At 44.7% G+C, this 17,842-nt stretch overlaps 1 protein-coding gene and 1 long non-coding RNA gene across 5 annotated transcripts in view; one reads left to right on the top strand and one right to left on the bottom strand.

Annotated features, from left to right (window-relative positions):
* LOC309367271 overlaps positions 1-17,842 on the top strand; it is a 161,546-nt gene that overhangs the window by 83,304 nt on the left and 60,400 nt on the right. The window lies entirely within an intron of this gene.
* Positions 1-17,842, bottom strand: part of LOC309367267 (uncharacterized protein) — a 32,262-nt gene that overhangs the window by 3,238 nt on the left and 11,182 nt on the right. The window contains exons 2-4 of one of the 4 annotated variants that reach the window (XR_014166970.1): positions 16,621-16,737; positions 14,850-14,906; positions 1,953-2,200 (exon numbers count right to left, since the gene is read on the bottom strand). Coding sequence is in view for 1 of the 4 variants with exons in the window: in XM_081906690.1 (XP_081762816.1) it covers positions 12,499-12,577; positions 14,850-14,906; positions 16,621-16,737 (253 nt within the window). In the remaining 3 variants the exon portion in view is untranslated. Of the gene's footprint in view, positions 1-1,952; positions 2,201-11,823; positions 12,578-12,888; positions 13,163-14,849; positions 14,907-16,620; positions 16,791-17,842 lie in introns of those variants that run through there. The other 3 variants (XR_014166971.1, XM_081906690.1, XR_014166972.1) reach the window with 3 other exon arrangements.

Here is a 17,842-nt window from a genome sequence, read left to right as displayed (position 1 = left end):
CAATGAGAATAGGGACATCCTAAGGAAAAGTGGGACATTTTAGGATCAAATCAGAAACTGGGATGGCTTCTCAAAATCAGGGACATCCTTGGAACACTTGGGAGGTCTGAAAGCATGGAGGTTCAGGCTGAATCTTGCTGTCCTGTGGCGTGGAAGCCCATTAGGATATCCCTTATAGGATAGGGGTGGTGGACCCAGAGGCAGAGCAAACCGATCAGGCACCTGGGGCGGTGCAAGCTGGAGGGGCGCAAGGATCAGGGGCGAGGCAAGCTGGAGCAGGACGCTCTGCGGGGCCTCCAAGGTGTCTTCCTGCCTCCTCCCACTCAGCCACCCTACAGCTGAGGGGGAGACAGTGGGCAGACTGTTTGGGGCAGCGCGGAGCCTGCGGACGCCCAAGCCACCGCGTCACTCCCAGGAGAGATGTGGGGCTCGGGCGCACTGCAGGCTCCACGGTGAGTGCCGCCCGACATTTTGTCACCCCCTCAGTGGTGACACACGGGGTGGCCCGCCCCCACTGCCCCCCACTCCCTTCCCCCACCCCTGGGCGGACCTTCTTCTTCTATCAAGGGCTGCATGCCCTTCAGAGTAATCTCTTAGGGGCCACATGCCTGTGGCAAGTGATTGTGGCGAGTCCAAAGTGGGTGACGCTGTGGGGCTGCCCCCTCGCCTTTCAAGGGGTGGATTTATTTCTATTCTTCTATAAAAAGATTGTTATCTTGATTTCTTATTCTTCCGGTAAGTTTCGCCATTTCTGCATATTCTGTAAGTTTTTCTTCCTTTTCTAGGACTTCTGTTTCCTTCCACTTTGGGGCAAGTAACATTCTTGCCACTGTAGTCACATACATGCAGTGCTTTTTTTCTGGGGGGGATGCAGGGGTACGCATACCCCTAAACATTTTGTGAATCTAAGTTTGGCCTCATTGAGGGACAGTATTTCAATATGAATAGGAAAATGAAAGTACCCCTAAACATTCTTTTTAATAAAAAAGCACTGCATACATGAATAAGTTTCTATATAGTTTAGGTAGTTCTGCCCCTATAATTCTCAAAAGAAAAAAACTTTGGGGTTTTTTTTACAGAGGTTATTTTAAACATCCTTTTCATTTCATTATATATCACTTCCCAGGAAGTTTTAACCTGTGGGTTAAACCATAGAGCCTAGGACTTGCTGATCAGAAGGTCAGCAGTTCGAATCCCCGCGACGGGGTGAGCTCCCATTGCTCGGTCCCTGCTCCTGCCAACCTAGCAGTTCGAAAGCACGTCAAAGTGCAAGTAGATAAATAGGTACCGCTCCGACAACTGAATGACCAACCAACCGACTGACCGGCCGACCAACTAACCGACAACCCACCAACCGACCAACCAAGCAACTGACCAACCAACTGACCGACCAACCGACCAACCAACCAAACAAATGACCAACCAACCAACCGACTGATCGATCGACTAACCAGCCAACCAACCAAATGGCCAACCAACCAACCAACTGAATGACCAACCAACCAACTGACTGACTGACCAACCAAACAACCAACCAACTGAATGACCAACCAACCGACTGACCGATTGACTAACCGACCAACCAACCAACCAAGAAGAAACACACCAACCGCTCCATTTCCGTGCGCTGCTCTGGTTCGCCAGAAGCGGGTTAGTCATGCTGCCAACATGACCTGGAAGCTGTACACCAGCTCCCTCAGCCAGTAAATGAGCGCTGCAACCCCAGAGTCGGTCATGACTGGACCCAATGGTCAGGGTTCCATTTTTACAAGACCACCACATATGATCAAAAGAACCTTCTTTCTCTTTACATTTCCATCAGTTCCCAGGATTCTTTGGGGGGGGGGACCAGAACTGTTAAAATGCTACAAAGGTACTTTAAATGTGTGGTTATGGATGTGAGTTATGACTTCCACATCTCTCTGTGAGACCCTTTCTGCTTTCCTACTTACCTAACTAGCAGTCGGCTGGTAAAGAGACTGGTTATTGTTTCCAGAGGTCTGAACGGATTGCTCGAAGAGGATTCCCTTTCCACAACTCTCCTCTCCATTGCAGTTTTGTCTTGTTTTAAACTCCATTTCCCTCCAAACCACCATTCTTCTCTCCCTCCAGGCTTCCCGCACCAACATGAAATCAGGATGAGCGCTGCTAAATTTCTTTGTTTTTTTGCTTCATGTAAATATTTAACAACCACACTTTCCTAAAAGAAAAATAAAATAAGGTGATGTTCAACATAAGAACACATAAACAGCAAAAACATAAAAAAAAACCCCACAACCTAGTCGGGGGGAAAAGAAAGAAAGAGAAAACATTCGCATCCCAAAGGCCTGCCTGAACAGTGCAGTTTGGAAAAGAGGTCTGAAAGAAAGCAGGGAGCTTTCCTGCCAAACCCCTAGTGGCAAGGAGTTCTGCAGGGCAGGGACTGCCATACTAAAGGCCGCAGGTGGCTCAACATTTTCTGTAGGAGTCGGAAGCAATGCATTGGTGTAAACAGAACATACAGTAACAAACGTTGCGGTACGGCTGTGAGATTTACCCGACCTCACTCTGGTAGAATTGCTACTGCATACTGGGATGGAGAAGGGCAATAGGAGAGGCAGCATGGTGCTAATACAGCAGCAGAGCAGCAGAGCTGGTATGTTTGCACCATGCAGAACCCACCATTGCCTCACCCCTCTCTATTGTTTAGGGGTTTTTGTTGGAGGTTGTTGCTATTTTTGACATTATTATTTTGTATCTTTATTCTAGACCTTATCAGGATTTATTTGGAAATGGTCTAATTTGGTCGTGTACTTTTTGATGTCTCATTTACAATGGTACCTCGGGTTACATATGCTTGAGGTTACATACGCTTCAGGTTACAGACTCCGCTAACCTAGAAATAGTACCTCGGGTTCAGAAATTTGCTTCAGGATGAGAACAGAAATCGTGCTCTGGCGGCACGGCGGCAGCAGGAGGCCCCATTAGCTCAAGTGGTCTTCAGGTTAAGAACAGTTTCAGGTTAAGTAAGGACCTCCGGAACGAATTAAGTACTTAACTTGAGGTACCGCTGTATACTTTTATACTTTTGTTATGTTTGTAATTATGTGCTTTTTCATGTCATATGCTGCCTTGAGCATGGTTTTAACCAGTGCTCCCCCCCCCTGTGGTGACTATGGTGACTATGGGGTTGTGGTGCTCATCTCGCTTTCAGGCTGAGGGAGCTGGCGTTATCTGCAGACAGCTTTCTGGGTCATGTGGCCAGCATGACTAAACCACTTCCGGTGCAACGGAACACCGTGACGGAAACCATAGTGCACAGAAACGCCGTTTACCTTCCCGCTGCAGCAGTACCTATTTATCTACTTGCACTGGTGTGCTTTTGAACTGCTAGGTTGGCAGGAGCTGGGACAGAGCAATGGGAGCTCACCACATCGTGGGGATTCGAACCACTGACCTTCTGATAGGCAAGCCCAAGAGGCTCAGGGGTTTAGACCACAGTGCCACCTGCGTCCCATACTTTTCTGGGGTACACAGTCCCGACACCTCCCCCTCCCCCATATTAAAAGTTTGGCACTTGCTGTTACAGCTTCATGGTGAGTACAGGCACCTTTTTTCCTTATAAAAAAACCCCCACTAGTTTTAACTTTGGAAAGGCGGCATAATGATGTATGTATCCCAGTATGCAGCAACTACTCAACAGGAAGGAGGTCAGATAGGAAAATAGGAGTGTCCCTATTTTCTGGGGACAGTCCTGGATTTACAGAAGAAGTCCCAGTTTCTGATCTGATCCCAGAATGTCCCACTTTTCCTTAAAAAGGTAAAGGGACCCTGACCTTTAGGTCCAGTCGCTGACGACTCTGGGATTGTGGCACTCATCTCACTTTATTGGCCAAGGGAGCCGGCATACAGCTTCCGGGTCATATTGCCAGCATGACAAAGCCACTTCTGGTGAACCAGAGCAGCACACGGAAACGCCGTTTACCTTCCCACCAGAGCGGTACCTATTTATCTACTTGCACTTTGACATGCTTTCGATCTGCTAGGTTGGCAGGAGCAGGGACCGAGCAATGGGAGCTCACCCTGTCGCCGCTGACCTTCTGATCGGCAAGCCCTAGGCTCTGTGGTTTAACCCACAGCGCCACCTGCGTCCCTTTTCCTTAAGACGTCCCTACTTTCATCGGAGAAATGTTGGATGCTATGGAGTTATGTGACCCCAGAGCTAAGAAGATAAGTAACCATACAACCTTTAGAAGACATCTGAAAGCAGCCTGCATAGGGAAGTTGTTTAATGTTTTATTATGTTTTTATATATGATGGAAGTTGCCCAGTGTGGCTGGGGCAACCCAGTCAGATGCGCAGGGTATTATTATTATTATTATTATTATTATTATTATTATTATTATTATTATTTTCATTGGAGAAATGTTGGCGGGTGGTGTGTGTGTGTTTTCCTGGACCATGGGTATTTATTTTCATGTTTTTGTTTTTATTGAATTTTCACAGGAAAAGCCCCCGCAGCAGACACTTTTTAGGGAGTAAAACAAAAATAAATTGGATTTCAAATCCCTCTAACTTGGGTATTTATTTTGCTTCATTATCAGGCCAATTAGAATGCTGACAGAAGAAAGCAGTTTGTCATCGCTCCCCCTCTCCCCCCGCAGCCGCCCAAGTCTAGAGAAAAGTTTAGAGGCTAAAGAGACTCAGCTATAACAAGAGGGGAAGTCACAAATGAGGGTTTCATTAGACGCATGCCGTCCTCCGCTCCCACAGGTCTGAACAGGTGTAACATCAATCAGAGTGCACAGCCCTGGCCGCAGAACCTCTGAAGGTTTTCTGGCATTCTCTCTCTCTTTCTCTGGCTTCTCTGTTCAGGGTCAATAGCCAAGTGTCCAGGAAAAAGGCCACTTCTGGAAACATCTCCTGCCTTTGAACATCCGCTTTCATGTTAATGATGACAGCCTTACGATGACAACCCTGAAGAGCCTGTATGTCACGCACAGCTCCGACATTAGCCGTTTTCTAACGTCTCTGTTTTCGAACACTTCGGCTTTTGAACGCTGCAAATCTGGAAGTAAATGCTTCGGTTTTCAAACTCGCATTGGAAGTCAAAAGTGCCACGTGGCTTCTGTATTGAGTTTTCCATAAGGAGTTTTCTGTTTTGAGGCTTCCGTACCGAGTTTTCGGTTTTGGAATGTTTAGGCACTCAAATGGTCTTTTGGAACGGATTACGTTCAAAAACTGAGGTACCACTGTATTAAAAACACAACAAAACATCAACCATTGAAAACTTCCCCATACAGAGTTGCCTTCAGATGCCTTCTAAAAGTCATATAGTTTTTTATCTCCTTGACATCTACCAGGAGGGTGTTCCACAAGGTGGGTGCCACTGCTGAGAAGGCCCCCTGCCTTGTTCCTTGCAACTTCACTTCTCTCAGTGAGTGAACTGTCAGAAAGTCCTTGGAACTGGACCTTGGGGTCTGGGTTGAACGATGGGGGTAGAGATGCTCCTTCAGGTATACAGGGCCAAGGCTGTTTAGGGATTTGATCCCATATCTGTGAGGGGGGAGAAGAGCTTTCAGTTGTGGAAGGGGTAGTCTTCTGTTGTGGAGAAGGATAGATAGTAACTCAGATTGAAAGAGAGCTTGATAGCTTTGCCCCAAGCCTGGAGTTCATTGTTGGGTGGGTGTGTCACATCAGTGTCTTTCTCCTTCTCTTATGTATAATAACACCATGGGTGGTCTCTCTCCTCGCTCAGCCTCCCTGCCTGAAATCTGGCTGTCTCTCTAGCTAGCTAGCTGTAACTCAAGCACCTGCATGCCAGACATCATGGCTGGCTCAATATGTACAGAACCTCAGCAGATCTGACTTCCAGAAGATGAGACAACCCTCCCTTCAGACAGAATTCTGCCAAAAGAGACCGTACTGCAACTGGGTTGCCCATGTGGATAGCAAAAAAGGAAAGCAAAAATGAATGAGAGAGATGAGCTATGGCTGTTCATATTTCTCAAGCAGGACAAACATGCCAGCTTCCCCAGTTCCAAGTTTAAAGCTCGTCTTGCTTACTGGACTCTAGAAGGCTCCTGGAAGATCTTAACTGGCCCTGCCTTTTATGCATTTCATTTGCAAGATCGCAGCTGGCTGTCCACCAAGCACAGAAATCTGTGATCGTGCAAGTTAAATGTGCACAAGTTGTGAGTCGACAGCATGTATTTTTGAGCTGGAGTACGGCTGAATTCGGAAAAGTGCAAATTTGGAAGGAGGGCTGCATGATTCTGTGATGATTGTTATTTGGTTCATGCATCATTCCAGGAAATGCAGAGTAGGTAAAGGTAAAGGGACCCCTGACCATTAGGTCCAGTCGTGAATGACTCTGGGGTTGCGGCGCTCATCTCGCTTTATTGGCCGAAGGAGCTGGCATACAGCTTCCGGGTCATGTGGCCAGCATGACTAAGCCGCTTCTGGCAAACCGGAGCAGCGCATGGAAACGCTGTGTACCTTCCCATCGGAGCAGTACCTATTTATCTACTTGCACTTTGACGTGCTTTCGAACTGCTAGGTTGGCAGGAGCAGGGACCGAGCAACAGGAGCTCACCCCGTCACGGGGATTTGAACCGCTGACCTTCTGATCGGCAAGTCCTAGGCTCTGTGGTTTAACCCACAGCACCACCCGCGTCCCCTGCAGAGTAGGTAGGTTTGTCCTAAACAGCCAACTCAATCAAATCTCTACTCAAAATATCCTTTCTTTGGCTGATACACAATGTATGGGATCTGTTGGTTGCCAAAATGGGCTCTCAGAAGTATGGATTCTCATACTCATCAACTCTCCTGCTTTTAGCAGGACGTCCTGGAATTACAGAGCCCCCCTGGCTTCTTATTGGATCCCAAGATGTCCGAGATGTTTGGGCTCCCAAGAGAGTGCATGCCCCAAAGACGCCAGTTTTGGGGGGCTGTGCTCTCCTGCAAGTCACGTGACTCGTGCAGGGCCCAAAAGACCCACATCCCAATTTTATCTGTGGGTTGTTGGAGGGTTTGGATTCTTAAAATTCTGCTCAGCCAATGCCTGCCATTGGTTTTGAAATGGAAGACCGGCCTAGGTATGAATCACTTCACAGCAGTGAAACTCACTGAGGCAGCAACAGTCTCAGGCAAGTGAGCATCAGTCAGGCTAACCTACCTCACAAGGTTGTTTTTTGAAGCTAAAATGCTGTTCAAAGCAGCTCCCCAGAGGAGAGTGTGTGTTGGGGCTGGGGATGATAATGGGTAGTAAAACAAATACAGTGGTACCTCAGTTTTCGAGCGTCTCAGATGTTGAGTGTTTTGGTTTTTGGACGCCAAAAACCCAGAAGTAAATGCTTCCATTTTCAAACACGCCTCAGAAGTCAAATGGTTTCTGCTGTGTTTTTTCCAATTTTCTCCATTGACTTTATAGGCCGCCCTTTGTGCCTCAGTTATCAAACGTTTCAGAAGTCAAATGGTCTTCCAGAACAGTTCGGCAACTGAGGTACCACTGTACTGGTAAACAGAAAGTCGGTTACAGAGCGAATGTAGAACTTGTCGCTTTTAAGTGAAGGAAGACCACAAGGACTGAAGAACTATTTTCTTCTCTCTCCCACAGTCCCCTCCTGTCAACCCCCCTCCCTTTCACCTCTCGGGCTAAGTGAGCAGTCTTGTTTGTGAGATGGGCTTTCCCAAATTCTCACAGCTCTAATCTGGATACCATTTAGTGTGACAGGCTCCTTCCCGGGTTCCCACAGCTGGTTAGTGTTTTGAATTCCTGGCTCATGAACTCATATCAGGCTACATGGGCTAATGCTCAGAGCGCAACCTAGGGCTGATATCTTTGATGACAGAGTAATGGAGGAAGCTCTGGTGCTTTCGCTGTGTTTATAAATCTGCTGCCATTTGTGTGCTGTTCTTCAAATTTTGGTGGAGAAATGGCAGATTGTCCATAATACCTCGTGGAAGCAGTTAAAGCATCAACAGAGGTGAAAATAAAGTGATTAAATATAGTTGGTGAAAGGCCAATAGAAAATTCTGCCATCATTAGTTCCTCTCTCTGTTTCTCTCTCTCTCTCTGTTTCTCTCTCTCTCTCTCTCTCTCTCTCTCTCTCTCTCTCTCTCTCTCTCTCTCTGTGTGTGTGTGTGTTTAGGAAGGTACACATTCTTTCACTAGTACAGTGGTACCTCGGGTTAAGAACTTAATTCGTTCTGGAGGTCCGTTCATAAGCTGAAACTGTTCTTAACCTGAAGCACCACTTTAGCTAATGGGGCATCCCGCTGCCACCGCTGCACCATTTCTGTTCTCATCCTGAAGCAAAGTTCTTAACCCGAGGTACTATTTCTGGGTTAGTGGAGTCTGTAACCTGAAGCATCTGTAACCCAAGGTACCACTGTATTGCAGGCTGATTACAAACATCACATAACAAATACTACAATTGCAGATGACGCCAAACTGGGAGGGATAGCTAACACCCCAGAGGACAGGATCACACTTCAAAACGACCTTGACAGATTAGAGAACTGGGACAAAACAAACAAGATGAATTTTAACAGGGAGAAATGTAAGGTATTGCACTTGGGCAAAAAAAATGAGAGGCACAAATACAAGATGGGTGACACCTGGCTTGAGAGCAGTACATGTGAAAAGGATCTAGGAGTCTTGGTTGACCACAAACTTGTCATGAGCCAACAGTGTGACGCGGCAGCTAAAAAAGCCAATGCAATTCTGGGCTGCATCAATAGGAGTGTAGCATCTAGATCAAGGGAAGTAATAGTGCCACTGTATTCTGCTCTGGTCAGACCGCACCTGGAGTACTGTGTCCAGTTCTGGGCACCACAGTTCAAGAAGGACACTGACAAACTGGAACGTGTCCAGAGGAGGGCAAGCAAAATGGTCAAAGGCCCGGAAACGATGCCTTATGAGGAATGGCTAAGGGAGCTGGGCATGTTTAGCCTGGAGAAGAGGAGGTTAAGGGGTGATATGATAGCCATGTTCAAATATATAAAAGGATGTCACATAGAGGAGGGAGAAAGGTTGTTTTCTGCTGCTCCAGAGAAGCGGACACGGAGCAATGGATCCAAACTACAAGAAAGAAGATTCCACCTAAACATTAGGAAGAACTTCCTGACAGTAAGAGCTGTTCGACAGTGGAATTTGCTGCCAAGGAGTGTGGTGGAGTCTCCTTCTTTGGAGGTCTTTAAGCAGAGGCTCGACAACCATATGTCAGGAGTGCTCTGATGGTGTTTCCTGCTTGGCAGGGGGTTGGACTCGATGGCCCTTGTGGTCTCTTCCAACTCTATGATTCTATGATTCTATGAATAGACTTCAGCTGATTCTTTCCAATAAAATAGTATCAGCCTTCTAAGTTTGTCATCTCTCTCCGTTTGTGGCTAAACATTTAGGAAGTCTGTAGATCAAGTGTGACATCCGTTGTAGGCAAGACGCACCCCCCCCCCAGTTCTTCCATCTGCAATATGGAGGAAAAGAATACTATTTCTTACAGGGTTGTTGTAAGGATTACAACTAGATAATGTAGCTAAAATGCTCTGAACTCTTGAAAGGGCTAAAGAAATGTTAAGTCATATGATACTCAGTCCATAATGTACACAAAAGGAAAACACACGTGTGTGTGTGTGTGTGTGTGTGTGTGTGATCAACACATGGTTATTGCAGAAATTTCCACTGTGGGTGTTTATTTTGGTTTGACTGTGCATTTTTTAATTATGTGTGCTGATGTTTTTGTGTTTGGTTCCATATTTGTAAATTGCTCAGGAGCCACTTTGAGTGCCACATTAATCACCACCACCATAATAGTAATAAATAATCAGGATATAATAGATGATAATCAGAACAATAATCAGAGTAACAGTAATACAGTTGTACCTTGGAAGTCGAAAGGAATCCATTCTTGAAGTCCGTTTGACTTCCAAAATGTTCAAAAACTAAACCATGGCTTCTGATTGGCTGCAGGAAGCTCCTGCAGCCAATCAGAAGCCATGGAAGCCCCGTCAGACATTCGGGTTCCAAAAGAACATTCACAAACTGGACCAATCACTTCTGGGTTTGCGGTGTTTGGGATCCAAGGTAAGACTGTAAATAGATTTGTAGTCCTATATCAGACTGAAGATGATAAGCCATTAGGGTTATAGAAACTTGAGGAACAAATGTGCTTCAGAACTACCTGCAGAAAGCAGACCATCAGTCAGTCATGTTTTGCTCAGCCCTTGCCACTGCTTCATGAGATAACTCATCTAATTCACATTTAGTTAACCCCAAACCCAGCCACCCTTCAGAAATTGCACTTCTCCAGTTTTTGCCTTGCAACTCGCCATCCAAGTAATGTGTATGAAAATGCATATACAAAAAAGGCATCACAGTGGGGAAATCGCTGTCCAGAAACGTGTATATTGAGAGAAAACCACACTAAAATGCTGAAGAATTTTCACGAGGACTTTTTTTTTAAAAAAAAATGGCATGGAGATTTGGAGAACTGAACATAAGTTTTTTTTGGGGGGGGGGAATGAGAAACCGAGTATGGACAGATTCATCCACCTCCAGCCATAAATTAGCCACTCTTTCTTTACGTAACGGTAGCCTCTGAGAGAGCTCTCCCTTTCCTTGTGTGAGTGAAGGAAGCAAACCCATCGGTGTCCAAAAGCACAACCCAAATTGCGTCTTGCTGAATTCAATTGGGCTTACTCCCAAGTAAGTGAGGCTGGGACTGAAGCCTTACCATCCAGGCACCTTTTATCATATGTGGTGGAAGTGCAAGGTAATAAAAGCATTCTGGAAAATGATATATAATGAATTAAAAAAAGAGTTTAAATTAACTTTTATTAAAAAGCAAACAAACAAAACAACAACAACAACACCAGAGGCTTTTCTATTAGGAATTGTAGATGTGGATATTCCAAGGGAGCAGAAAAGATTTTTTATGTATGCAACAACGGCCGCACGGATTCTATTAGGCCAGAGCTGGAAAGAAGATAAAGTCCCTAACAGAGAAGAATGGCAAATTAAACTGTTGGACTATGCAAAAATGGCAAAACTGACTGGAAAGCTCAGGAACCAAGACCAAAACTTTAACAAAGAATGGGAAAAAATGTAATTTATCTTGGAGGCCACTGTAAGCAGATGAAAACACCTGCAGGATTGCAATAACACTTGTACTACGGAAACAATGGAGTTATATAAAATATAGATTATTGGAAAAGATGCAGTAGAAAATGTTTAACAAAAGGACCCATGGAGGAGTAGGTGGGAAGTCCAGAGATTCGAGGGAATCTTTTAACTGTTGAGATGTGTGATTGTGTTGTTATAATTTTATATTTGTAAAATCAAATAAAAATTATTATTTTTTTAAAAAAAGAAGAAGCCTTACCATCCATTTACCACCCTTTCCACTTGCATTTATAACATGCGGGTGGGAGCATGTGTGCTCAGGTTGTGCCGAAAAATAATTTTATTTGCATAGCCCCAGTCCTTTTTTCCTGGGGGGACGCAGGGGTACGCATACCCCTAAACATTTCATCAATCTAAGTTTGGCCTCATTGAGGAGCAGTATCTCAATATGAATAGGAAAATGGTAGTACTCCTAAAGCGTGTTCTCACTAATAGAGAGCACGTGTTGAGGTGGGGTCTAGCAGGCCACCCCACTGTTGCTGGGCTGATCTGTTTGAATGGCAACAGGTGTTTCTGGGGAGATTTTGATGTTGCCAATTTGTGGGTTGGGCTCAAAGGTTTTAAATACAGGACACACAGCTTTGAGTGTCCTCTTTTGCTGTGTGCATTGGATCACCCACCCACCCTCCCTGAAATGGGGATTTTGCGCTTCACCTTGCTATGCCTGTCATGGGGTCACCTGCTTTTGGGGCAGGGGCCTGGTAGGAATTTTGTCCATTTGGCTGATTGGCTGCAGCCATTTGGTTTTTGCCTACTGCATAGCAAATCGTCACAACTTGTAAGGTTTGCAGATAGGCATTGGTTAAAAAATTGGTTGGTGGAGGGGTAAGTGCCTACCCCTCCAATGCTGGTGCTGCAAGGGAATTCCATTAAAGGAATCCGGGCGCTTGCCATGCTTTTGTCCAAGTCCCTGGCATGGGGCTTGGGCCGCGCAAGGCCTCTGGGAGCATGCGGGGAGAGGTGAGGGTCTGGTGCCCAGCTTCATTTCTCCCCGATATTGTTTTCCCTGACTGGCTTCCGCTGGAATCCGGAAGTCAGTTCTGTCCCTGGAGCAAGGACAGATAATCGTAACCAATGCCTAAGCAACCACTCACAGTTATGTATTTGAATAAAGTTGTGGCCAAAATTATGCCAAAAGCCTTAAACAAAAATTATGTGTGATGTGTGAGTTATTGGGGTGGCTTGGGGACCTCAACATGCAAACTTTTTTTTTTAGGAAAAAAGCACTGGACAGCCCCGCACCTTTGTCTTTTAGCATTTGGACAACGCTGGCCTAAGCAGTCTAAATCCCCTCTTTCTAAAATAGACTGTGCTTCTGTTGAGGAGCTGCTCTGTCACCATTCATCTTCCAGATTGGTTACAACTAACCGGAGCCGGTTCCACTGCTGGTCTCCGTTCAGGAAACATCCAAGTCTTTAAGGAACATGGGAGAGCAAATGTTTACTGACCGTGTAATTAATATGATGATTTGCTCTGTCTATTGGCCCTTAGCACCGCATTTCCTGTGAAAGTGGTAGAAAGCTTCCCCCTTTTTCTTCCCCCCTCCTTTTTTTTTTGAAAAGCAAGCTGCTATTTTACTTTGACGAACAAGTCATCTTCCAAATGAACAAATGATCTATTAGAAGCCGAACAGAGTATTCCCATGGGAATAGGCAGTTTGCTCCTTTTTTACAGCTAATTTCTTTCATACGGCAGGTTCCCAGACACATCAAATGCCTCACATGTTAAGCTGTTAGTCAAGATTTATAGGCTCTGTGAGCGTAAGTCAATGTTAAATCGTTCTGATAACATGAGGGCTGGCAGGCAAACTTCTTCTCAGGGATTTTCATTTTCATTTTTTTTTAAGAGGGAGGGAGGGAGGCTGAGATCAAGTCGGAGTATCTGAAGTGTTTCCTTGACATAAGAAATGCCTTTCTTTTGGCCCATCCTTCCTAAGTTTACTTGCTTCATTGGAAACTTCAGTACTGAGATGTTCTAAGCCTGACAAGATATAAAGCGCTGCGGAAAAGTACAGTGTCGAAAAATTGCTAGTTATGATCACAATATTAAAATGTCCAGTAGCTGGCCTATATACCCTACATAATGTGACAAGGCTGCCCAAAACATTTATTTTGCTACCTGAGGAAAAAGGTAAGATGGCGTCACCTCCACTTCCTCCAATCAGCGATGTACAAAAGATGGTAAGCCCATACCCTCCAATATTTCTCCATTGAAAATAGGGATGTCTTTGTCAATAATACTACTACAGTCGTACCTTGGTTGATGAACGCCTTGTGACTCGAACGTTTTGGCTCCTGAACACTGCAAACCCAGAAGTGAGTGTTCCAGTTTGCAAACATTCTTTGGAACCCGAAAGTCCAACACGGCTTCTATGGCTTCCGATTGGCTGCAGGAGTTTCCTGCAGTCAATTGGAAGCTGCGCCTTGGTTTCTGAACATTTTGGAAGTCGAACGGACTTTCGGAACGGATTCCATTCGACTTCTGAAGTACCACTGTACTACTAACTGGCCTCAGTCCTGTATACCTGAGGGAGCATCTCCACCCCAATCGTTCAGTCCAGACACTGAGATCCAGCGCTGAGGGCCTTCTGGTGGTTCCCTCATTGCGAGAATCGAGGTTACAGGGAACCAGACAGAGGGCCTTCTCGGTTGTGGTGCCCTTCAGATGTGAAGGAAATAAGCAGCTATCCTATTTTTAAAACACATGTGAAGGCAGCCCTGTTTAGGAAAGTATTAATATTTAGTGCTGTTTTGTTTTTAACACTCGATTGGGAGCCGCCCAGAGTGGCTGGGGAAACTCAGCCAGATGGGTGGGGTATAAATAATAATAATAATAATAACAACAATAATAATAATTTTCTGACTGCCACTTTGGGCAGCTTACAACATATATAAAAACATTTAAAAAATTAAATCTTTAAAAAACTTCTGTAAACAGGGATACCTTCAGAGGTCTTTTAAAGGTTGTATATTTACTTATCTCCTTGGCTTGGGGAGTCAAATAACTCCATACCCTCCAACATTTCTCTGATGAAAATAGGGATGTCCTAAGGAAACGCAGGACATTGCAAGATCAAATCAGAAACCAGGATGGCTTCTGTAAATATGGGGCTGTCCCTGGAAAATAGGGACACTTGGAGGGTCTGTAAGCCTAGAGGTTGAATGCTACTTCAACACTGGTAATGGGAGAGCCTCCTCCATTGCAGCTAAGAGCAGCAGGCTGGTCTGGGGGCTACAGAATAGGCTGTGTGACATATTCTGTGTGCTCCCTGGCCCTCAGCACCTGCTGCCTGAGATGGCTTCTTCACACTGCCTAATGACAGGGCTGGCCTTGATAAATATATATGGCGTAGGACTACTCTAAAAAATACACTGTAGGCATTTTAAAAATTATAAATTGGATTATATAATCTATTGGAAAAGGTATTAAGAGGATGCAAGAGATCCAAATACCTCAGCAACTGTAACAGAGACTGCATATATAGTGTATTTTATTTTTGCTTCTTCTCCACTTCATCTATCTGTCTAGGGTTTAGCAACAGCACAATTTCTATATCCCCAGTCCAGCTGTTTGTTTGAAGAATTTATAGCCTGTTCCTTTTCAGTTCTCAAAGAGGGTTACTAACAATAAAATAACCACACAGAATAACAGTGATAAAGAACAAAACAGCAATATAGTGTGCCACCTGGATTCAGGTTGTGGCTTCCCCTTTCCTCGCCCAGCCAAATGTTTGTGATTGTATCTGCAAAGGAAATAGAAAACTCAACACCCTGAACGGAGACAACCTAAATTCACGAGAAAAGGCCATTTATCTCATTGAAAGCCATGGGAGATCTAATGACAGCAGAGAGATTTCTTTAGAGGGACCACTGCCACATTATGCCCTTCCCAAAGTTGGAGGTTATGTAAGAAGTAGGCATTGTTGTGGTTCTAAGCCTGAACTCCAATCATCTGCCATTTTGAAGACAGTCTATTTGGAGACTGACTTACAGTGCCATATTTACAACTGGTCCATGAGCAAACCAGTCACCCAGACAGCTGGTTTTTGGGAAGGATAGACTAGCCTAATAGAGAGATTGAACACTGAAAAATAATAATATGAATATTAATAAGAGATCCCTCTAGGGCATGATTCTCAAAGGGTGTGGCACACCACACTGGCTTGGCAGGAGAGGACGGCAAGTGTGTTGGGAAGATTCAAGGACAACCAAAGGAACATTTAAACAAATCCCTGTAGTATAGTATTAAAATTATTGTTTACATCTGCAGGAGATGGGCAGGTATATTTTCAAAATGAGAGCTCTTTTCAAGTTGTTGTTTCCCCCCAGTGTATTCCTTATCAATAAAAAAAATTCAGCGTGGTGCAAGCAAATTTGTATTCTGAAAGTGTGGCCCAGAGAAGAAAGTTTGAGAACCACTGATCTTAGGGGCATCGCGTGGTCTAACATGACCACAATAGAACGCATACGAGCACACAACACAAATCAGGAAGCTGCCTGCACATGTCTCTGGTCGGTCATGTAGTGAACCTGAGCACCCTGTAGCACATTCCAGGGGGCCTCTTGCACTCAGCGCCATGGAAACTGTCCCCACACAGATGAACCTGATGGGTAATAATAATATTTAATATTTGGCTCCCAACTGAATATTGAAAACATGATGCAGCATTAAACATTAAAAACTTCCCTAAACAGGGCTGCCTTCAGATGTCTTCTAAAAGTCAGATAGTTGCTTATTTCCTTGACATCTGATGGGAGGACGTTCCACAGGATGGGCACCACTACGGAGAAGACCCTCTGCCTGGTTCCCTGTAACCTCACTTCTCGCAGTGAGGGATCTGCCAGAAGGCCCTTGGCACTGGACCTCGGCACTGAATAGTGGAGGTGGAGATGCTCCTTTAGGTATACAGGGCTGAAGTAGACAGCTGCCCTGGACCCAGAATTGACCTGTGTCTCCATGGACAGCTGTGAGTCCAAAATGACTCCCAGGCTGCACACCTGGTCCTTCAGGGGCACCGTTATCCCATTCAGGACTAGGGAGTCCTTCACACCAGTGCTAAGGAGTCTGCAAATGTTCCAGCTCGTATGTGGAGCATGGCCATGTGAAAATGTTTCTCAGCAGTCTCCCATGTGAGACCGTCGACACTTCTTAATTCCTTAATACCCATCAACAGGAGGCCAGGAGATTATCTATCATCTATTTATCTATCTATCTATCTATCTATCTATCTATCTATCTATCTATCTATCATCTATCTATCTATCTATCTATCTGTCTATCACCTGCCTCTCACCCTAAGGTTCCAAGGCAGGTTACAACATTAAAACACAATATTCAGGAAAGTTAAAAACAACTTATGATCACAAAAATAAAGTGGCTCCTGAAAATATACACCTTTTGTATGGGAGAAACTTCATGGCAACTTTCCAAAGGTCAGTAGGTTAGTTTCTACTTACACTCCCCATTCCCTGCCATCTCTATCCTTCCTCAAGGCAAGCGAGAAGAGTTCAGTGGCGTGTTTCTGCCAGGCAAAAATGTCACACTTAGGAATATTCCATGGGGTGAAGAGCTGTCTGTGAAGCAACAGAGCTGGTTTGGAAGAGGCTAGGACGCATGCTTTCTAAGGCTGAACTCCATAAAACAGCTAAGCAATTCTACTGCAAAGACCAGCTACAGAAGGTGCCGACTGGCTAGCATCAGTGACGTCACAATGACACCACCCTAAATTCCTGGAGTGGTTTTGCCATTGTTTTAGAAAATGTTTATTTCCTTTCTTTATGGGAAGGATGGATACATAGTAAAATATATATATTTTCCATAGGCAAGCAGGCTGACTGAAGCATGAGAGAGAGAGAACAGCTGATGACCAAAACAGCACTCAGTTCGCTGGTATAGATGTCTGTCATACACAGGCTTTCCTAGAATGTTTCTGTCTGTTTCCAGCCATAGTTGATCATTGGTAAGAAAATGAATATATTGTCATTTTGTCCATTCAGTTTACTCAAGCCCACAATTTTTCCTTCCCACCTCCCCAACTACCCAGGAGAAACAATCAACATTTCTTTCATCTCCAAGGTCAACATCCTCTATGTATTAATGTGGCTATTACATAATGAGTTTTACATCTTGCTATAGGTTTAATTAGGACAGAAGCTTTTCCATGGTTGTTTAAAATCTTCCAAATTGTAGAGCAATTACTCTGCGTAATACCCCGACAGCTATTACATTTGGTTTTACTGCAAGCAATAATTGCTCACATTTTCTTACAAGTATGTAATCAACACATTAAGAAGGGAATCTCTTCTTGTGGAGCTGAAAATGAGCTCATTTTCATTTCGCCGTTAAAAGAAAAATGAGGGAGATGCTCAAAAATAGCACATTCTCTGTGCTTTAGGGGGGGAAACTACAAAAGGTTAGCAAAAAAAAAAAAAAGAATCAATATGGTGTCCTTTCATCTTGGGATACCCGATACTGTTTAAGTCATCTATCCGAAAGGGTTGCTTCACTTATTTCAGGAGCACCAGCAAAAGCTTATTCAGAAGACCCAGGCTGATAGTACTCAAGTTTGTGGTCATATATAACAGTCCAAACCCCTCCGCATGTGTGCATTCTCTGGGAGCAGCCATCAAAAACAATCCAAATAGCCATGAGAAACTGAAATGGAAGCTATCTGTGACT

The sequence above is a fragment of the Podarcis melisellensis genome, assembly GCF_964234715.1.
Source record: "Podarcis melisellensis genome assembly, chromosome: 3".
Lineage (NCBI taxonomy): Eukaryota > Metazoa > Chordata > Lepidosauria > Squamata > Lacertidae > Podarcis > Podarcis melisellensis.
This window is presented reverse-complemented; position numbering and strand designations above follow the sequence as displayed.